This window comes from Paramisgurnus dabryanus, chromosome 12 (assembly GCF_030506205.2).
Source record: "Paramisgurnus dabryanus chromosome 12, PD_genome_1.1, whole genome shotgun sequence".
Classification (NCBI taxonomy): domain Eukaryota; kingdom Metazoa; phylum Chordata; class Actinopteri; order Cypriniformes; family Cobitidae; genus Paramisgurnus; species Paramisgurnus dabryanus.
The window spans coordinates 20,718,666-20,742,559 of record NC_133348.1 but is presented as its reverse complement, the minus strand read 5'-3'; the positions used below and the strand labels follow the sequence as shown (position 1 = coordinate 20,742,559).

At 36.7% G+C, this 23,894-nt stretch overlaps 2 protein-coding genes across 2 annotated transcripts in view; one reads left to right on the top strand and one right to left on the bottom strand.

Moving 5' to 3' along the window:
* Positions 1–152: 152 nt before the first annotated feature.
* ociad1 (OCIA domain containing 1) lies at positions 153–4,433 on the bottom strand. The gene is made up of 8 exons (XM_065257130.1): positions 4,212–4,433; positions 3,961–4,045; positions 3,807–3,860; positions 2,372–2,419; positions 2,150–2,282; positions 1,751–1,974; positions 1,431–1,586; positions 153–964 (listed from the first exon to the last, which is right to left on the bottom strand). The coding sequence occupies exons 1-8, from the start codon at positions 4,281–4,283 to the stop codon at positions 927–929; spliced, it is 810 nt and encodes a 269-aa protein (XP_065113202.1). The 5' UTR covers positions 4,284–4,433; the 3' UTR covers positions 153–926.
* Positions 4,434–5,066: 633 nt separating this feature from the next.
* The window catches only part of fryl (furry homolog, like), a 111,250-nt gene continuing 92,422 nt past the window's right edge, over positions 5,067–23,894 (top strand). Inside the window, exons 1-2 of the mRNA XM_065257128.2 lie at positions 5,067–5,339; positions 18,372–18,446. The gene's annotated coding sequence lies outside the window, so the exon portion shown is untranslated. The remainder of the gene's footprint in view (positions 5,340–18,371; positions 18,447–23,894) is intronic.

Here is a 23,894-nt window from a genome sequence, read left to right as displayed (position 1 = left end):
CTGCAATCTAAAGCTTTGTGTAATTTGGATAAAAAAAATGTGTTTGCCAGGAAATCTGGCAATGTAAATATAAGCAAAAGCAGCAAAAACTTAACTAGCCACAAGGGGGCGCCATAACATTACAAAACAGTAAGCATGCAGACTAGACAACATTTGTAACGGTGCAAAGTTACACATTTATTTTTGTGTGATGCTTGAAAATATACATAAATAATTAATCCATATCTGTGTCCAAAACCAATGATGGTTTAGCACGAATACATGTGTTATTACAAGAGGTAAATCTGTGGAACAATGTACTAGTTCCACTAGTTTGTTAATAGTTGCTATAGATTGAATTGTATTTGACATTTACATTAAGGAAATAATGCAATGAATTTAGGCAAGCATATCTTTGTCTTATCTCTTGTAGAGGCTATGACACTGTAATAATTGTAACATCAGAGATCTTATTATCACTGGTCCAAGTCCAAAAACGGTCCAAACATAACTACCCGGTCACAGTTTACTTAGTTGTGTGAAACAAAATTTTCAGTAAAAAAAGTTGCCTTTTTGGTTTATAGTAAATAATCCTATTTGAAAATGTATTTATTTCATAAATATGTATTTATACCAGACAGAATTTCCTAGTCAATAAAAACTGATATTTATGATGTTAAAATGATTTAGCTTAAATTCACTTATAGCAAGAAGCAAACTGGATAAACATTTGTTTTCATACCATTTATGCAATCAATTCCAAATAAAGTTGCAAACAAATTTGCATTCATTTCCACAACTGAGATTTCCTCCTAAAGGTACATACATTCATTTGCAGTATGAATTTGACTGAAGCTTTTTGGCTGATCTGGCGGTGTAGGCATGAAACAACAGGAGTCCCCATATATTTAGCTGTTTTCAACAAGGTTTACTAAGGTTGATCATTCTCATTCATCCCAAGCATCTCCATACTTGTTCTTTTTAACTGGCAAAACAAGAAAGGAAAAAGAAAAATCAGTCATTAAAGATTCCAGGTCTGCAGATGAAAAGATACGACAATAAAGTGTATATACTAGTTATTAACTAACCTACCTTCGTACAAAAGTCTATTCAGAATAACAAGTGAAAACATATCTTAGTATAGTATAACTAACTATGCACATGGCTTATTTGAAGATACACCATCTTTGGTGACCCTGGGCACATTTAGCACAGTGGTAGCAGGTTTATACCTGTATGATGGCCATAAAGTTGCTTTGATCCACCCATTGTTATTCCCTTTAACCTAGTTTTATAACCCAAAGGTGATTCTAGGACTGTCTCTGAATAACAGTACTGCATGACATACAGACTCGTTTCAGTTATAAATACATGTAAATTAAAAAGAAGTATAGAGGTCTTTATACGTTTCATCACAATCTCTATAGACACACAGGTTATATAAAGCTCACCATCCTTTTTAGATGCTGCTACTTCTGCTTGCGGTTTAATCAGGGTTTCGGCTTTCTGTGTGAGAGTGACCTCATAGTTCTCTCTGTTTTTATTGCGCAGGTCCTCATACAACACAGGCTTCTTCTTGGGCACGTCCTCATCTATATAGAGCGGAGCTTTGGGAAGGGTATAAACTACTAATTAATATAACATAACAATCGGATGGCAAGTCCTTATTTAGTAAATAATGTCTGTTTGTTTAACAAAAGTTTTTTTTATTATATTTTACTTCATATTTACATTAAACATTAATAGTGTATGTGTGCGCAAGTAACATTACCTTGAGGGGGAAGGTCATCCCGGAACACCACAGGACCAGAATCTCTAAATCCAGAACTTAAGGGTGAGGGTTCGTATGATTGGGAGGGACTGCTGTAGGTATAATCACTCGTGTAACTGCTGTATGCCTCAGACACAGAGCTGTGGTCTGTCGGAGGTTGAAACAAAGACTCAGAACCAGGCTGTTGAGATGCTGATGGGTTTGGAAACTCTGATTGGTTAAACCTTAAAAAAAGATATCAGGTACAAGAATGTTGTTATTGTATGATATTGGTCTCTAATTATGGTAATATACAGTATGCAAGACTAATCTTTATGTATATTTATTTGAACGATATCTTTAGAAACAATCAATAAATTAAAAAGAAATTGCAGAAGTGTCTGAAATGCATATCCTTACTCAGAAGGCACATGACGCAGACGTCCCTGTCGCAGTGCCTCTCCAAGAGGGGAGTTCTCTAATTTCATAAACTTTTCTTGACAGACCCTCATGTAGGACATTTTCCCACCGATGTATCCAAATATGCCAGCAACTGCAAAACGACCACATACATTTAAAAAAAAAAAAACTCTTCTTTTGGATGCTCCTACATTATTAGTGTCTGCTGTTTGTGATACTCACTAGCAACTTTGGGAATAGAACCAAATCGTGGCGATGGAGAAAGGATTCCTAGGGACAAACAGTACAAATAACATTTAATTAATATTAGAGCTGAAACTGATCACAGTAGCTAAACTATTAACCATTAAAATAGTTAAAAGTTAGGGGGAAATAGTCAAAATTAGGGGAAAAAAGGGGAAAATAACATTTGGAAAAAGTACATAAATAGTGAACATATTAAATATTAAATCCTAAAAATCATCTTGAGGAATGTACAGTTTTTTGGCCAAAGTTGATATACCAATTTTAACAAACAAGTATTGTGAGTCAATATATACTGCATCATATATACTACCGATATATACATACAAACAACATTTAGACACTAAATTCATTGTTAACCAGCACAACATCTTGCATTATAATGTTCATTTTAATAAATAATTTATTGTATGTCTTGAATTTTGCTTCAATGATAACACATCACAGGGGTGAAAGCAAATCGAATTCATACAAATTAGCCACCTTATAAAATATGTACAAATTGCCATGAGATTGTGTTGCAATATTACATTTTTTTTTTCATTTGATGATTTTAAATGATTTAGAAGAAATTGGACAATTTAAGCTATTAAATATTACAAAATTGCTTCTAAAATAACTTTTTAAAGGCTTACAAATAAAATGAATACACCAAACCAATGAGTCCTCTGAATTAAACTGGACCAACATGAACCAGATAATGTGCATGTCAAGATAGATTTATAGTTTGTAGCCTATATAAAATGACATACAGTATATTATTGTTTATATATATTATAGCAGAATAAAAAAGCTTGTGTTAATCCGTTCTCATTATGAATTAACCACGTATGAAGATACTTTCATCATTTTTACAACGCAATGTAAACTTTATATTAAACATAACAAGAGCATTCGTCTTGTAAACTATTTTTTTTTTCTTTTTTCTTGTAAACGAATTTGAAATGATGATGTGCTGACTGTCGCGTCATAAGTTTACAATAGTTTATCCAGTGGATGTCTGACAATCTATTTGTAAATATTTCATTAAGTTTTATTTAACCATTTTAATAACTAGAGATAAACATTGGATTATGCAACAGATAAGTTCCCTGCGAAAATGAAACCTGGTTTTATTACAGTGAATCTATGTTTTGTGGCATATTATGACAACCATTTGTTAACCCATAGGTTTACTACATACACCATGTCTCAAACTATGGTAATTTAGCAAAACCATAGTTAATTGAGGTCTAGTAACTATCATTTTTGTTTTGTTTTATAAAACCATGGTTAATCACACAGATAATAAATTAATAATAAAAAGTTTCTTATATCGGTCTTTGTCATGTTATAGTCGATATGCCATGGTTTTAAATTGGAAAAAAATCGGCCGATACATCGGTGCATCTCATCTCAGTTTAAAGGAACTCACCTCTAGATATCATTGCCTGAGTGACTGCCATCGCAATTGCAGAAAAGGGCAAGGCTACAAATAACCAGAGAGATGATGTGTTACACTGGAACGTTTTTCAATATAAAAGAAATCATTACCTGCAAAGTCAGTACAGTTATAGAGCACTACTTACATCTGTACAAGAAGCTTTCTGAATTACACTCTTTAAAGACACGCCTCTCATCTTCAGTAGGAACATAAGCAGCCCCTACAGGACCCTGTAAAGACAAGACTGTGTGACTAAAATCTCTGTGAAAGTGTCAACGATCTATTGGTGCCCAAAACCGAAAGACTACACACGCACACAGATTGTTCTTTGTAGCGGTTTATTGCTCGAAAATTAGCAGTTTATTCACTGTCACTGTTAAAATGTGCATTGCTTACCTTGCCAGACCCATGTGGGATTTGCGCAGCCGGGTTGAATCCAGACGATGCTTGCGACATGTCTTCTTGCATAAACACAGTGTTATTAGATTAACAATAGTCTGTTTGCAATAGCCATGGAATTGATACACACGGATTGTGGAGTTAACTACTCAAACGACAGACTTTACTACATGACCTCCAGTCGACTCATACACAAAACTTAACCCGGAAGTTGAGGCGTTTAGCCGGAAGCACCAATTAAAAGTCTTTAAAAGATTTTATTTTTTTATAATTTTCTTTATGTTAATATTTATATAATATGGTTGAGCGATAACTATTCAAAATTTGCAAGGTTAATAAAATGTCTCAGCGATTTATACATATAATGTTGATGCACATATGAACTGAAATATAAGTTTAGTAAATAATTATTTAGTTAATATTTTATTTACTTGTTACTAATAGTTTATATTATTAGATTTTTACTAGTAATCAAACAACATGTGCATCTTTATGTTTCTACACATAAACTCTGAATTCTGAAAAGAGAGATTAGAATCAAGCAGTACAGTTATGAATGATTTCGTATTCTACAGAGAAAACTTTAAAATAATATAACTATTGCTCACTTTATCGACCAACATCGCTATTTAATTTTTTCCCCTAGACTGCACTTTTAAACAACCGTGTGTTTTGACAACTACTAGAAGAAAAGAATCGCATTATTTCGACCAATCCGGTAGCAGTTGCTAGTTGATTGATGGCAAAATCAGCAAATAGAGTGGATTTTTTTGTTAAGCGTAAAGGCAAAGGGCGGAGCATAGCTCCGCAATCTTGACACCGCGACTCCCCTATCAGAGGATCGGATTGTCAAAGCCGTTAGCCAGCGCTGCTCCAATCTGATGGACAGGGAGGTGGGCACGTTGTCATCCGTCGAGTTTTTAGGTGTTTAGCGAAAAAGACCGAGATCACGTAAAAGATCGCGAATGGATAACAAACTGGATGAACATTAGAGAGCAACGGATGTAAGAGTTTTTCTTTGTAAAGCTCGCACTAGTCTCATTTTTGGAGAGAATAACCAACGGCTTTTCAGCGTTAGCGCGAGCAGGCTAACTGACGAGGAAAAGCGCAGCTGCTCTATAAAAGGTAAGAAAGGCCGATTTCTGTTTGAATAACCTCAAATCACGTTAGACTGAGAGAGCAAGCTTTCAGTGTTCACGCTCGTCGGCTGTCTTATCAGATGTACTTTTCCTTTATGGTTATTAAAAGGCAGTTTGGCGACATGCATTTGAAGCGAAGATGAGTGCAGTTAACGTTAGTGGTTGTGTCACAAAATCTTAAAGAGCTTTTTGGCTAGACAGCATACTTGGACGTGCATGGTCATATAATGTACACGTGAAATATGTGAACTAACAAGTTAACCAGCGTTGAAAGTTCAAGTATGAGTCTACATCCACAGGCCACTTTGTGACTTTTTGCTCGGAGTTTGGACGATAACATAAGGGAGACCTGTATTTAACATAACCAGAGTTAACCTTTTGGGCAACGTATATGACAATTTGGTGATGGGAAATACAGCTAACGTTGCCAACCTATAATTAAAAAATATTAGTTGTAAATTAAAAATATCTGGTACAATGTTACAAAAATTGGTTTAAAACTCGATCTAGTAAATTATCCGTCTTGTTTGAAACCGATAGATTGAAAAACTAGCTTTTCACTGCTTCACCCCTTTATTTTTTTTGTGGGAAGGTGTATTTCTGGTAAATAATCTCTGAAGATGTTAGTATCCGAATAACTTATCTGTAGACATTGGTTTCTGTTAACCCAGACACCTCTTTTCTGTTACACGACTATAATAAAATCACTTGAATAGTTCACTATTGTTTATTAGGTGTCCTATGCAAACATGCCCATGAGTCATAAATGATGCTAACAGCCTCTCAACATTTGGTGTGACAGCAGTACGTTGTTCAGCAGTGTGCAGAGAAGACTTCACACTCCTGATGTGAGCTTAGAAAGGAGTGTGAACATTCTGCTCTTTCCGTGTAATGATCAGTAGTATAGAAATACTGTGTTTCTTGTAAACAGCGGTGTGGTTTGGGGGAGACAGATGCAAGGAATTATTTCACTGATGGTACATTCTTTAGCGTAAATGACTGGAAGTGGGATCAAAATCTTAAACCATAGAGAAATTTCACCAAGAACTAAGAGTTCTAAGAGAGTAATGCTTGCAAAGGTTTATATGAACAAACACTGTGTGATGTGTGTAATTGTTTTGGACAGACATAAATGTTTTCATTTGCTTGAAGTTTTCCTGTAGCTCAGTTGGTGGAGCATTGGGCAAGTGGTGTAAAGTTTATGGGTTTGATTTCCCAGAGAGGACATATGCTAATAAAAATGATAGCTTAATTGCGTTTTAGTTTGGTTTGGATTAAAGAGTCTGCAAAATCTGCAAAAATGTAAATGTACTTTTCTAAGAGATCAGGCTCTGTTGAGTTTGGTCAATAGGTCACCCAGAACATCCTAGCAACCACACAGCAATGTGCTAAAAACAGTCAAAATACCGTAACAACAACCGTAGCAACCGCTTGGGAAAGCCACACTTTTTATATATTCTTCAGAAACTGTACAAATTTTAACCTATACAGTATTGCCTTTTGTTAACGCTAAATCCGTAACTTTTTCTTAAAAAGAAATAAAAATCCTTTATTGAGTAAGTAGTACATAAACAATCACTGTTCAAAAGTTTTTTTGTGATTGTTGCGGGCAAAAATCCTTGATCTTGTGGCACGTTTTGTTAAAAATGTGATGAAATATGCAGGATATTTATGCAATTTTATGCGATGGAATTGTTTGCAGCTTTTGCAGCTTTTCAATAATGTTCACGTTGAGTAATTACGTCACTTAATAACGTTCCCATGGCAACAGGGGACATGGCTGCGCTTGTGTGAAGTAAATGCAACATTTTTCAACTTTCTGCTAACTGCTAAGATATATGTGATTTTGCTACGGAAATGCTGGGATTATGCATATTTTGCGCACGGAAATCTGCAATTTTATGTGTTAAACAGAGATGGCGATAAAGAGGCAAATTTTACAGATTACAGTTTGATGAAAAAATCACAACGTAGATTATTGCATTTTTCTTTTGAATGAAATCCAGCATCAAGGCATAGTAAATATCTGTTTAAAGCCACATTCACATTACAAGCGACTTTGCCGCTGTGTGTCGCTCATCTCTTTCAATGAGGTCGTAGGGGGCGTTATAAACAAATGAGTAATGTCCACTCCAGTAACTGACGAGAGACGGATGATGTAAACTCCACTGCTTTGCTCTCATTGGTAGTCGGCCCAGAAAGTTGCTCATCATTTGCATAAAGTTAAAGTTTTTTCAACTTTGTCGCGCGACTGGACACGCCCCATCCGGTCGCCAACAGTCACTGTCACTCGTGTCGCCGGAAGTCGCCAAGCTTCCATTGAAATCAATGAGATTGTGTCGCTCTCCTACTGTCGCTGCTAATGTGAATGAGGCTTAATACTTCTATCTTATCTGCTTCCCAGCATCAAATGGAATTGGGTAACACATAAAACAATAGCTAGTATTTGCTTTTATCACTAGTAACCCTTATAATAAAACCTTAGTCTTTACGTTATACGATTGTACCCTTTACAACAAGTTGCAGTAGCAGGAACCTGCTTCAATATTAAATATTTAAACAACTCATTCCTACTAAATCTTTCAAAAGCATCCTAGTGACAGTGTACTGTACTTTTTAGATCGATTGTCTTGTAAATTGTCCCATTTAAGATTTGTTCTCTGTAATTCCCTCCTCGCTTGAACTAATGTCTCATGGTAATTAGTCCCACATAAATGAAAGAGAGATACAGTGCAATATGGTCCTAATCCAGTGGGATCGGTTTGTCATCAACGGGGGTGGGGTTGAGTTTAATTGCTTAGTGATGCCGTGTCTAAGTATGCATTAATTTTAATTTAATTTGCCTGAGGTTCCAGTGTTTTATACCCTCTTTTTGTGTAAGGCTGTACATTATTAAACGCACAAACACAACAATGGCTGTTGCGCAACTGCAGTTAAAAACACTATGTAGTTTACATTACATGTGTGTGCCGTATTTCATTTTCACCCTCGTTTTCTACATATTTCCCTTGAGAACCTCTTTGCTTTTGTCATGAAAGACTGGGGGAATACATAAACAGTGAGGGCTTTGGATTTTTTTGAGTTCTCTGTTGTCTGTGACCGAATGAAGCTTCTTGTACGAGCAGACTCCGAGACGGTCAGTCTGTTGTTGTAGGTGGCATATTAATGTACATGTGGGCATTCTGGAACTTAGGCAGTACAGAGCTTGTTTTTACTAGAAATAAAGGGGACTTTTAATGTCCCATTTTTTTTTTACCAGAACGGATTAAATGATGTCAGAGCGTGTTGCCACTGGCTCTTTATGCCCTTTAGCGATAACGCATAATTACACATTTGCAATCGACAGTCATGTATGGTGCGCTTCTGCAAGGCATGCAGATGTCTTGCCCGTGTTTTCCAAATGCCTACAATTTTTTTGATGGTTTGTCGCTGTGACCTTGCTGGTCGGCTGTCAGCTGGCACTCTGAGATTGGCAAGAAAATGTACCCAGCATTCTTTTAGATAAAGGACTGTTATAGCATGGCCAAATGAAACCGTGGTTATTTTAAAATGTTTAAGAAAAGAAACCATTCTTAAGAATACAGGGTCGTACAGGAATAAGATTGAGAGATTGATGCACATTGCAATGTTATGATCTGGGTATCTTAATGTGCCTCTGAAAATACTTTCCATGGATGTGTTTATATGTGTTAATCTGAATTAATGAGGGACACGGGGCTGCAGGATCTGTGTGCTTCACACGGCCCTACCTAGATTATATTTAACCCTCCTGTTATGTTCAAATTTTAGCAACACTTTTAATGTTAAATGTCAAATTGACCCCAAATAGTGTAATATATGCTAAATAACTTCAAATTTAAAATAAAATTGTAGAATTTGTTTTTTTAATATACATAAATTGTTTATTTAAAGATTAATTTCTATGAAAACATATCTTTTGTAGCACATACATTTAGTGTATGTTTAGGAGTAATGAAAATAATATATACAATTTTTTTAATTTTGGAACGGTTTTACCAGTTATTCACACATTATAGTATAAACACTCATTCGATCAGTTTTACAGGAACACTGTGTGTACTGTATGTAGTATGTACATTTATATACTTGACATACACGTTTATCCAAATTGACTTAAAGTAACTTCAAGTCAAAAAGTATAAAGGAAAAGTCAGAAAGTATGTTTAAAAATACAATAAGCATAGCTTTGGGGTCAATTTGACCCCAAACATAATAGGAGGGTTAAATCAATTCATTTTTTATTTGTCTGGTTGTGAATTGTATATGATTAAAAACAAAAGACTTTAAAAAGTCAACAACTTTCTATTGTGTCCCTGTCAGTAAGAAAACCATACAGCATTATGTGCTGTCCAATGTAAATATTTTTGAAAGAATGTCTGACATAGAAGTCGGTTGGTCTGAATAATGAATTGAGTCAACCCGCTTCCTAACAGAATGAACTCGCATTGCTCATTTCCTTGTTGAACCGCAGGTTACTATGTGTGACTCAAAATGAGCTGAGAAGCCTTATCGTCTTACTTTTGTGCCATGTTTTTCCCACCAAAATGTAAACTTTGTGAAAGTTGCTGGGGTAAGTGTTAGATTATATGGCAACTAGGGCCGGGACTCGATTAAAAAAATTAATCTAATTAATTAGAGGCTTTGTAATTAATAAATCGAAATTAATCAATTTTAATCACATATAAATATTTGACCTGAGAACATTGAGAAGTTATTTTTTAAGTTATCATGGATTTTTAGTATAACATGAATAATGACTGAATACATAAGCTTAAGCAACAAAATATTGTTTATTTTTGTTCAACAAAGTCGTTGTACTCGGAGTCGGGCTAATGTCCATGCTAGATGCTATATGTTTTGCATTGAGATGATAAAAAAAATTTCCATCCACGGGGCCAACCAAAGCGATCTCATCAGCTTCTTCGTTCATGTTCACTGTGGTTAACACAGTCTCACCCCATGTCGTCAATATTTGACGACACTTGACCATTCGTCATATGTTGACGCGAAGGGTATAACTTTCGCGTCATTTTTTGACGAACTGGGGACTTCAATACTATTATGCCGTTGCATTCTCTTTCCTATTTTCTTACCATTTTCGCGTCGGTTTAGGGTTAGATTACGCGAAATTAAACAGTTGTCACCTGGCGTTGGGGTTAGAGTTAGGTACGCGAAATGAAACAGTTGTCACCTGGCGTTGGGGTTAGAGTTAGGTTTGGGTAGGGATGTCATTATGTAAATCTAACCCTAAACCGACGCGAAAATGGTAAGAAAATAGGAAAGAGAATGCAACGGACGTAATAGTATTGAAGTCCCCAGTTCGTCAAAAAATGACGCGAAAGGTATACCCTTCGCGTCAACATATGACGAATGGTCAAGTGTCGTCAAATATTGACGACATGGGGTGAGACTGGGTTGCTGTGGTTTGTTGCAGTCTGAAGTCATGAGCGCTAGTTGGTGCTAGGGCTGTCGCGGTGAAGGAATTTCCCTTACGGTGATTTTGCGTGGCTCACCAGCGCGGTATGCGGTTTTACCGCCTTCATTTACTAAAATAAAATTATTTTTTAAATCCAGAATGAGGTCAACTAATGTAGAAGAAGGGTAGGTTACATGTATTTCCCCTTATGAAAAAAAGATTAACACAAGCTATACTACAGCTAAATATATTTTTGAGAAAACAAAAATAAATTGAAGAACATCATTTAGGCTTGTTAAGCGCAAATTAACAGAGCATCGGTCAAAACAGAACACAGCAGTGTCTTAAAGAAATTAAAATTAGCCAGTATTTGTGCACCTGTAAATGTACAAAACGAATGCAATACAGAAGGCAATGCATAATAATTTAGGGGATTTTAATAATATATTAGTAGATAAATTAACGTTTATATATAAAGTATGAAAACGAATGTATCATTATTTTGGCTAAATTAAGCTGGAGAGGTAATTTTTAGTCTCACAGATTTGTCATCATTTCAGAACAAACTTAAATGCTATCTATAATAACTTACATTATATCCTGTGTCTTCCTTTGTCGAAAATATGTAGAAATATATGCGAGTAAAAAAATAAAAAGCGGAAACGTTTAGCTCACGCGGAGTGAAGGAAAAGCCGTTAATAAAGCAGACTCTCCGTGTATAGAGGATGTGATGAAACAGTCGGGTCGGCAGATGATCATCAATGTTTATAATGTTTCACGCAGATACTGTTGATGAAAAACTTGTTTATCTAAATGTCTAGATGAAAGTCAAGTGTGCAGTCAATTCACAAAAGCAACCGCGGCGTTATATTGGCTGCATCCACGGAGCGGACGCTGCAGATGCACAAAGAAAAAAACTCTAAAGGTCTTTTTTATGAGGTTTTAATGCTGGTAAGCAACCAGTTATATTTTGGCGTTTGGGTTGATCAGTTATATTAAAGTACTTTTAATCTTTAAAACTGCATCTAGAGGCAGATGACGCCACAGTTATTCTGTCATCTCAGTTTTACTTTTTCCACACATTCACTGTATGAATTAACGAAATATGAAGTATTACATTTTTAATTGAAATTTAAGAAAAAAACTGGCCTACTCTCTTAACTCTTGAAAATCTATTTGGCCTTTATTATACGTGTACTGTATGACGTGAAAAACAAGGCGGCATATAGTTTCATGAATTTAACGTGAAGGCGCGGTTGTTGCGGTTGCTTTTTTTCCATGCGGTTGGGCTTGTCAGTAGCGCGGTCATGCGGTAATGCGGTTAGCGCGACAGCCCTAGTTGGTGCTCCAGTATAATCTGTCCTCCGAAACTCATCCAATGAGAATTGTTCCGCGGTGCAAAAATAAGTGCGATTAAAATGCGTAAAAAATGTTTAACGCGTTATTTTTAAAGTCCCGGCCCTAATGGCAACTCAAACATTTTCGAAAAATACAATTAGTTATTATTTTATCAGGATTTTTTGGTACGACTGTTGACAAAAAGTGACTGAACAAACTGTATGCTGAGGATCACATTAGCTGCAGGATGCTGTGGACTACTGATGTAAAGGACTGCACTGAAACTTTATCGGTGTGCGGGGAGTACATTATTAAATCCTGGGCTGCTGGTTCTGTCCGGGTTCATTTCCCAAAGCCTAGTTGCTATCCCCCACAATTCATCATTGTGGCTCAGGTATGGATCTAACGCATGTTTGCATGATCCTCACCGTCTGGCTCACTCTCTGATATACACTAGTTAAGATGAGGGATTACTTTGAGGGAGAGAGAAGGAAAGAGATTTACAGAGGTCAGATAAAAGCAGAAAGGAAACTTTATATCATTATAATGTTCAGTAGCTGCTACCAACCTATAATGTCTCTACTAAATGTTTTTATTTGTATGTATTTTATCATAAAAAATCTAGCAGACTTTCATGTGCTTACGTAAAACTATTTAATCTTGATATTGAAGTCGGTTCAGTTCAAAGGTCAGAGCGATGATTTAGTTGGCCGGATTAATTCATCTGCCAGTTTGACTTTAGGGAACATAGCGTTTCTCTGGAACGGAAAGAATGGACTTGTGTTCTTGTGGAGAACGTCTATGTTTATTTCCTTTTTAAAATGTTTTCTAAACAAATGCCTACTTTTACCAGCCTTCTACTGATACCTCAGTTAAAACTATAAAAACAAAAAATAACAAATGAAAGACTAAATGTGAATAAAAGACACACAGGAACGAGCAAGTTTGCATTTGATGCATTGCATACTAAATATCAAGAACACATCTTTGTACTCCATGTATTTTTTTGTTCTTGTTTTCTTGAGTATTGGAATCGGACTTTGACGGTTGATGATAACATAAGGATGCAAGATCCCATAAGAACGTATATTGAGAAACGGCCATAGTCTTTTGTCTGGATGTGTGTGTCTGCACATTGGTCTATAAAGTTTAACCCATCTTCTTATCAGGTTTTATGGGAAGTGCAAGTCGTTTTATGTTCTCAGGAACTGTTTTGCAATGTCATTGAAGGTGATATGTGGACAAATGAAAGATATTATGATGTTTGAGCTCATTTCTGTGACTTGCAGATGCTTATTGATAAGCTGAGATGTGGGAAAAAACACCTGTCATGGATGTGTTATGCAATAGTAATAAAAAGTATATTAGGTTACATTTATTTTTCCCAGATTGTGTCTCAGATGCAAATTGAGTCTGGCCTACAACATTTATGGAACCCATTTCATCTTTCTTCAATAATTGTGTGTAACTTTTTGCTTTTGTACCTGTTTAATAAAGCCAAGGCCAAAATTTCAATAAAATGTGTTCACTGCCTTTTATTGTGTTAGAAAATGAAAGAAGTTCCTATAATTTACATGTATGATGTCACACGTTCATCCACCTGTATGTTTCACTCAACATTTTCTGATCTGTCACCTCTTTAACAAACGGAGCCCTGTTTTGAAGGCTTGCTCTTCCCCATTCCTCTACATGTATGAGCGGGAGCTCAACAGAGAGTTTCCCCTTTAGGCAGTGATTTGCTGTCCATATCAGTCTGTTAAACCCTTGGGATTCATTTACACTCATCTGAAACCACAGATTGAGTAACACTTCCTTGAGTTTTTACATCAAAACCGTTATGATTTAGTATTACATGACCGTTTTCTACAGGCTCTTTTATAGACCTCTGTTTGTTGTCTTGTTGTGTCTATGAAAAGTTCCAGAGTATCGACTGACAGCCTATCAAACAGTGGAATGCAGCCACCAATGGCAAAATTTTCAGTTTCCAGACGTACCCAAAAAGTGTCAGTGTAAGGTGTGCATCATAGCCCGTTTACACCTATTAAGATGTATTTTGGTCAATCGGATCACAAGGAGACGAGAGAGAAACATTCTCGTTCATACCTGATGTTTTAATCCTTTTCATTTCTCCGGCTCACTGCAGGACACAACATCCAGGGGGCGGAGCTGGATCCAAATCCAGGGGTGAAACCACACATTTAGGGGTACAAAAACAAAAGAGATTTGGTTTTAGTAATGAGAGCCTAAAGACGTGCTCAACACTCTGGGTTTGTGCTAGAGGTCAAGACTGATGTAAAAACATTGTGCTTGGTACATTACACGTAGAGAGTAGGCGGTCTTTTGTGGCTGCTCAAAGTATGTTCCAGAATAAGTATATTGTGGTGTGTGTAAGAGAGAGAGACCAGTTTAGCAAGACTTGATCTTTTAGGTGCCCAAAGTAATCTAAGGTCCTGTCCACACGTTTACTGGTATTTTCAGAACTGTAGCTTTTCTACGCAGTTTGGCCATTTGTCCACATGTAAATGCAGTATCTGGTGACTGTAAGCGAACTTTTATGTAAACTCCTGATAGGGTGAAGTTTTTCAGAAACTCTTATTGCAGCGTTGTTGTGTAGCTGGTGAAACAGAAGTATTTGGCATGTAACATTGTTGTTTGTGCCGAGGAAAGACTCTGGAATAGGACTAAGACGCTTAATCACGATTCTAATAATATGTTATCTTTCATGTATTATGACTCTTTTGAGCGTCGTCGATGTAGTGGAATTTCACTGTAATTCATTGACAAACATAGCAAGCATGATCGCGTGATTAATCGTCCATGCCCTACTCTGCACTGGCTTCTGATTGGCCAACATGTCTTTACAATTAGAGATCTATCACCATCTGTTGATTTGGGATGCTCTTGACAGCGCTTCATACATACCAGGTTATTGCCTGTTCGTGTGGACGCGAAGATTTATTTTAACGGAGGGAAAACTCCATTTGTAAAAATACCCATGTACATGTGTGGACTAAGCACAAGTGTGTTAATGAGTTATTTCTATCATTGCACACTAAATGTTTTATTTCTTTCTTACACAGTGGATCTATGGGTGTTATCTGTGTTCTGTACTTTAATTTAGCTCAACTCTGGACAGACGCTTTTCCTTTCTTGTTACTGCTTGGCTTCAGCCTCCAGCCCTTGGCCTTGCCAAAGAAAACAAGCCCCTTCTTGTCCTGGGAAAGTAGCTCTTTGTGTGTCCCATTGCTTTTGTTATCACTCATAAAGACATTGTCTCAAGAAAACCGTAAGTGAGAGACGTGTGAAAATGTTCAGGGGTCTCAGACGTGAATGGGCGTTGGGTAAATTTGACAGTATGTGAGAAATTGACAGCTTAAGGGTGCGTGAGAGAAAATGTTTTGAAGGTGAGGCTTGATGTGTGTGGCTAGTTCTTTTTTGTGGCTGTTTCAGTGTAACAGGAAGTTCGACGAACTATTCACATCTCGTCTGACTTTAAAGGAAGGCTGGTTATGTACGTGTCATCCGACTTGCTCAAAAGTTGCTGCAGCAGGCTTATTTGTCTTTACGTATCATCTGCATCATATGTGGGCATTCTGAGTAATTTAGTAGTTGTACTTTACCAAAAAGTCCTAGAATGCTAAAAGTTGACAATGAGAAGTATGACAAGTATGATTTTATTCACATTACATCACTAGTATCGGTTTCGCAACAAGCTGACTTCTGCTTTTCTTTTGGAAGGAAATGAACAATTTACAAAAATAAAAATATCAAAATGGAAAGCATTGCTCTTACCTTTACCTTAGAAGTTCATCTTAAAAGTATTTAAAGTCGATGAATGTACAAATACTGTGTGTACAGAGTTCAATGAAAAGCGCTTTTGAATGCCACATGAGTATAGACAATACAGAATATAATAAACATCACTGCTAAGTACACAAAATATGCATACATATAATATATAAAAAAATTGTGCTTTCTTTCTTTTTTCTTCACGTCATTCCAGCATAAATGGCTATATTCATGACAAGAACTGGTTAATACATAGATAAGTTGAACCACACAAATTAATCCACACAGGTTGGGGAAAAGGCTATTTGGTATCTCCAATTCACCTAACTTACATGTTTTTGGCCTGTGAGAGGAAACCGGAGTACCCGGAGTAAACCCACGCTGACACAGGGAGAATATGTAAAAACTCCACACAGAAAGGTCACCTGCTCTAGCCGGGGCTCGAAACAAAAATTGTTAGACAATAAATTGACATACAATAAATTGCATACCTGAAACTGAAGAGCAAGACTAGTATCATTATTTATACTACATTCTGAATCTCGTAGTAAAACCTATATAACAGTGAATACAGAATATTTCATGTTCTTACATGGGATAAAAGTCATAAGGCCTTGCTCGGTAAAGCATTTGCTCAGCCGCTTATTAGACTGACATTGGTGGATCGGCGGTGTTTGTCATAGCAGTTTTGTGTGTGACTGGGTATTCTCCACAAGCTTGTGAAACTGGGTTCTCACTAGTACATAACGTACTTATTCCTCTCTGTCACCCTCTTTCTTTGTCCTTTCAAGCAGACATTCATCTCAGATGTGCTGTGCGGCTTCATTTTTCGCCTGTGATTGAACTGCAGTGTCACTGAGCGCTGCAGGAGCCCTAAATAGTAATTATAGCAAATGAGACACAGGTAGTCTGTCTATAAATAAGTCTCTGGCAGCATGTGTGTGTTTTTTTTTTTTTTTTTTTTTAGTTACAGCCACTCATACTGTGCTTGTTTGCATGGTGCAACTGAGTTTACGTAACCTCCTCTCGGACAAATGGATGAATGACGGGTGAAGGGAGGAAGGTGGTAATCTGTAGCTTACTGCCTAGGGAGAGTGTTGTAATCCTGGCTCAGGTTTAGTCAGTGGCAACCGGCCTCAAACAGCATGCCTGTAGTTTGTTAACAGGCCATCTGATGCATACTGCACACAAAACTGAAAAGCACTTTCCTTTCCTGGCCAGCTCTAATCTGATTGGCTGATTTTATAATACTTTTTGGAGTGAGAGTACTTTTTTATCAATCTGCTCGGAAGCAAAATTTGGAAATGGCAAAAGTTTACAAGGTTAGTTTGGATTAAATGTAAATGTATATAAATATATATATTTAGAGTTTAGCTTGCCGAGTTCAGACTGCATGATTTTCAAAGTAGTCGGGTCACACATGTTTTCACACTGCGTGATTATCTGGGGTTATGTTCAGTCGCTGCTGTTTCAGACTTCATGATGGATTGGCGACAAGGGGTTTCACACTGCATGACTTTACTGTAGGAAGAATTGCAGACAACTTTGTCCGGTCCGCAAACCGGAAACAACGCGAGGTCACGGATGCAAGACCGGAGTTCTCACGTGAGACTGGGATTATTATTAAAAATGGTAGCCCGCAAAAAGCTTACCATACAAAGTACGCTCATTTGCAGCAGAAAGAAGTAGAAATAAAGATTATGAAGGAGGAAATGGTTGGAGAAACTTCTCCCCGAACTTCCAGCTGTCTTGTTGCTCTCTCATTGGCTGTAGGTCATCGCCGATGTTATTTTCAGTCAAAACACATTTCACACATCATGATTTTGAATTGCCGACAGGTCCAGATATTTAGCATGCCGAACATCTCACGAGTGTCGGTGACTCGTCTGTGATTCTCCCAGATCACGTCTTTGATAATTCACACGTGCATCGATTTGTCTGTGATTTCGGGCATTTGTCTGCGATTTCTCAAAACCTGTCGGCGAGTCAAAATCAGGGCTAAAATCATGCAGTCTGAACTCGGCATTATGAACGATTTATCCTTTAGTATACAAATAAGTTGAGTTTGCATTATGTCTTTAATGTAGTCTTTGTAAAGTCCAGTTTTTACGTGTACAAGAGGGTCAGCATACAGATTTTTAAAACCTCACGTACATTGTAGCAAAGCCTACCAACTAAGTCTAACTATATGAGACAAAATGCAGTCAGGCATGGTTTGGGCGGCCCCTTAATCTGAAATCATATATTAATTTGCTTAGCCTGTACGTTTGAAAGGAAATTACTGCCGCTTACACATTTAAAGTTGCTGAGATAACTCAACTTGTTCATGTTGATGTTTAAGAGAGTTTATTTCCTTTGATGCTGGTTAAATGATGCATTTGCTCATTGATGGATCTGTCTGATTTGCTGCCTAATGAACCCATGCAACTTTGTTCTTTTTTGTCTTTTTACCAGATTGACGTGACCTGACCCTGTGGGCCTGCAGCTCAGTTTGATACAACCCCCCTCCCTAAGCTCTATGGCCCTCTGGTATGTCTGCCACACCTCTTGTTCCGCCTCTGGCTCTTTTTTTGTCTCCCAATGGTATTTTTGAGCATTTAATTACCTAAATAATTAATAATATTGATATACATATACAAACATATCCCATAACTGATCATGAAATTGCTCAGTAGTAGAGTTTGAAGGGGTTTGCGGATGCTGACTTGAGTTCGGCAGAATCATGTTGTGTAAAGTCCGAATTGCAGAATGAACATTACATCATTGCGCTGTACTGATGTCTTCATGAAAAGACGCAATCGTCTGAATCATGGTTCCCATATTGTGTACAAATTAGGAACATGTTTCTTTGGGTGGGTTGACCGTGTCAGAGCTGAACAGTAGCTATACGTTCCGGCTGAATTATGGTTTATATCGCAGCAGTTTTTCTATATCATGGTATGTAAATAAGAACTTTGCCTAACTCGCATGAGACTGTGATGATGAAACATAAACGCAAATGAAGAGGTTCCACAAATGACTCCTGAGCTGGAAGAGGAGCTTATATCACAAGAGGTATGACATCTGTGTTGTGAACATGATTTGGATTTATATTTATAATATTATATCAAGATATATAATGTAACGGTGAAATTTAAGTCTTATACCGTCAAACCGCCTACCCCTAGTAGTACTCACTTTATAGGTTTTGTCGACATCAGTTAGAGAGCCTATCTTGGTGGTTCTAGCCTGAAGGTTAAGGGTTAGGTTACTTCCATTAAAGTCTTAAGGTTTGAACTCGGGTAGTGGTGAACCATGAATGTGAGAGTTAATGAGATCCGTTAATTACATGTGTGAAAGCATGCGATCACTGTTTTCTCACGGGGACTGACTGTTCATGCACAATCAATCTCAATCAATCAAAGTGAAATTTACCTCTGTCTGCAGAACTAACCAGTCATCACATACATTATGAGATACTATCTCCAACCAGCTTTCATTATCACTTCACAGCATCATCAAGCCTGCTTGTGTTTAACTCAACTGTTGAAAGACTCCAAATTCTTGCAAGATCTCTAAAATGAACTATTCTTTCACTGGGCAATATATAATGTTGTCCTCTCAACATATGTAAGTTTAGATGGAATGGATCTCAGATGTTTGTATTGTTGGTTTACTAGGTTTAGATTGTTTTTGTTAAGGTTGGGTTGTTAATTAGAAAGATTATCCCACACTGTTAATTAGATTAGGAAGAGATCATCTGTGTATACAGGTAGGCGTATAATAATCAGCAGAAAGGCTGCTATATTTAAGTGTTTCATTCAGCACTGACCCCCACTATATTTCCACTATGTATTAACAAGTTACTAACCTAATTTTGATGTAGGCTTCTGAAATTGAATTGGTGCGACCTCAAAATATATTTGGTACAAATGATTTTTGTGGTGCGACCTGTTTTAATTTCTCTACAAAACATTCACTAATTATTGCACAGTATATGCCTCCTGCTGATACAGTGATGACTCCTCCACTGTCCTAATAAACGATACATAACCAATGAAACTAAAGCATCTTTAAGTTTAATGCAGATTTTAAAGATTTGGCATCTATCACTTTGTTACACTGCACTCCAGTGCACTTGTTGTGACACAGAGATAACTATCCCGCAAAAGAAATGTGATCTGTTAAGAGATTACTCAATTTGGGCTGATTTCAGCATCTGAAGACATGAACACATGTTTATTCCCAGAGCTGCTGTCAGTTCACGCACATTTCATTGAGAAAAGCTGTTGCCAAATACACACTGACAACCCGCCAAAATAAAAGTCTGGTGAACATAATGAAGTTGAGAGAAATTTATTACTATTGTATAGTAAAATGTACTTTTATAGTATAATATTAATGCTTTTGAATTGTTTTTGAAGAAAATTATTATATTTTATGACATAAGAAAAGATGGATTAAATTATTACATTTTATGAATTCAGTTTATTAAACAGTATGTGTTAATGCAGGGCTCCAGACGTACTTTTTTCGCTAGGAGCAGAGTGGCCCCCAACTGAAAATTTTAGGGGCACATACCGTAAATCAACATGCTAACCAAATATTCACATTTCTACTAAGTAATACACTGTATTACTAATAAATACTTTGATGATAGATGCAGAAAGTACAATGTACTGTTTTAAATTCAGTGTCACATCACAAAAAAAGGTCAAATTTACAGGTCGCACATGTGCGACTGGATGTAAAATTGAGTGGCACACTCTCAAATTTTGGTGGCAGTCTGGAGCCCTGTAATGTAAGTAAAATGTAAATAAACATTAAAGGAAAAGAGAAGTGCATGCACAGAATCCAGAAATTTTTGTATATATTATAATATTATAATATATGTATTTTGAAAATACAATTTAAAATTAATAAAATTTTAAAAATCAATTCAATTCAATGGATTTTATAGGCCCCATGAATCTACACATTTTATGCATCATAGCTTGTTTAAAAATTGGGAAAGTGCAGGCACAAGAAAGGCAAATATGTGCAAGGTGGATGTCCTGTTATTACCTTAATAACTGTGTAATTACCAGTTTTTGTTTCTAAACTGGTTTCTTAAAGTCCTTCCACCTTACCATGTCTTCCATTGTTTGGCCACACAAATAACCCCGTCCCCAAACTAACACCATTGGTTGTGCCAGATGACATGATGTGTCTTTAAGCATTCAGAGCAAAAAAGTGATACTAATGCTTACACTGCGCTTTAAACTAAAAGTATTCACATCGAAAAAATTCATCACATCATTTGAATAATACATAACTTATTATGAAGTTAGAAGTTATTTGACATGATGCAAAATACATATTTGTATAAAGTGATTAGCCACCATAATATCAAATCAGGTTGGTACAAGTTTAAATGTAGGACCTCTGTGTAATAGATCTAAACAAAAACTCTAGTGAGAGTTTTCAGGAGTCTCAAAACTATGTGGGATGTTTTGCAAACACATGACCCTTGAGTCAGCCAGTGAAATGAATGAGTTGAGTTTGTTTAGTTGACTAAAGACCCTGTTAAGAGCAACACATTGTGCATAACTGCACGTTTGCTTACCAGTCGTGCTCTTAAATGTTTTTTTTTTCATTTGACGACATTTAAAGCACTTCTAATCTTTTCAAATTGTATGACTGAAGATCTGGAGATAAAATATTTTCAACGTCGTCTCAGACTTGAACCCTACTGTATGTTGAGGGGGATCTACCAGTCTAACAAGTTTAATCCTTGACCCCGTGTGCAATATATACATGTTTCTCACATTCTCGACTGATGACAACACCTTCCCCTTAGAAATATGTGTCAATCAAACCTTAAACCAATAATATAGTACACAGCAACCATATGAGCATTTCTAACTGCTAAAAAACAACATCCTGTGAAAAAACAGGCCTGTGCAAGACAGGAAGTATGAATCAGGAACAATATGCAACAAACCAGCATTTGAGCAAAAAAAAAACGTTTCCTAAGAAAATAGATTGCGAGCAGAGCTGTATTGACGACACAATGGTTGTACTTAATATGGTGTCTCAATGGTTTAGATCATTCAATTGCATCGTTGTGCTTTTTGAAAACTGATCCTGAATCATTCAATGTCTTGAGATTCTAGCATTGGTGGACCTTTATGATATTAAAGCACTGATTCAGGACCAGTTCCGTTCTTCGTTTACCGTGTGAGCTGGTTTTCCTGTTTTGCCCATGCATATACGAGAGCCGTGTTAAGCATTGTTTGTACTGCTTCCCCTATGACATTCCTATGCTGATTTCAATTAGGGGCTTTATATCTCTCTCGATCTCTTCCTCTTTCACACATTCATCTTCTCTTTCCAGCTTTGCTGTACAGCTCTAAAACCCTTCACTTGGAGCTGAAAAAGTGTGTATGTTGATCAGATTATACGCACAAGGAAATGGTGGCATAGATACTGACCGAGCGACCCACATTCCTTTAGCTGACAAAGAAAGCCTGTTGATGGAAGGTGCGCCCCTTTGTGCCCAACAGGAAAAAAGTTCATGACTGTTGCCTTTCTTCCCCCTGTGTCTTTTCTATTTTCCAGTTCTTGTTGTCATTTTGTAAAATGGTTTCACTTAGAAAGTGGATCTAATGTAGATCAGGGTTGAGGTCAAAGGTCATGCTTTTTGCTGCTTTATCATCAAGTTTGCATAATTATAGTGCCATCTGATATAGAAAAGTGAGTCATGTGTTTGTTTGTGTGTCTGACAGGGAAGTGTGTTCTCATGTCACATCGAGTAATGGCCATATCATGACAATTTCAGTCGTGTCAGATTAGTTTACATACTGCCATTGCGAAACACCTTAATCTGTATCAATTACCTCCATACACTTCACAATGAAAGCATTTTATATAAATGCTTATATATAACATTACTGTGTGTATTTGTGGTTCACTGGTGTAGATTTGAAATGTTGTCTACTTGTACCCATTGTGCACCTTGTGGTGGGGCACTCTGTCCTGTGGTTTGCTGGCATTGCTTTTGGGCACCCCTAGAGGGCAGGCTTGTAAAGAGATTTGTAGGATGGGCGTACGTACACACACAAACACACACACAGTTGGCTCTGAGCATATTCTGAAATGAAAACATTTGCCTGTTACTTAAGACTTATGCAACATTATTACCACTTTGTTGGACACTAAATCAAATTTCTTCCAAAATTGTATTTTAGCCCTTAATATGTAGCACATTGGTAACAAAAATTAGATTCTGATTATTTTGTGCCACAAATAACCAACTTTGCACATATTTTATCTCTTCACATTGGAGGAACTGAAACCATATCATGGTTGGTCTGACATGTTCACACAGAGCTTAAGGGTGTGAGCATTTCCTGTGAATCACTTTCTCACTTTACAGCACTGTTGATCTATGTACGGTATGTGCTTTTGGGTCTTAAATGAGGTTATGTTTGGCCAAAGTGGGAACAGAGTTCTGTGTGTATGTTGCTGAAGTCATTTCCTCTTCCTTAATCTCCTTTCTTTCCTCCAGGTGACGCTGTGGAAATCAACTGTATTCAGAGACCCAATTTTAGGTCAAATTTGTCATGAATCCACAGAAACTGGCCAACTGTGTTTTGGCTGTATATTTCAAAGGAATTTTTTATGGAATCCTAACCTTGAACAATTCAAGATTTGATAGCAAATAGTACAAATAGTATTGGGTAGGGATGGGCAATATGATTTTTTTTTTATATCATGATACGAGTCACTTTATGTATCATGGTAGAATTGTCTTTTTCTTTAAATAAGGTTTTTTTATCTTATTAAAAGCTTTGATACCATAGAATTTTCATAATTCTTGTTACTAATATCAATGTCACAAAAAGTTATACAATACCTAAATAAAGGTACAATACCTAAAAAGAAGACAACAAACAAACAAAACTCAAGATCACTGAAGATAAACACATAGTGATGAAATAAGGATAATAATAAAGG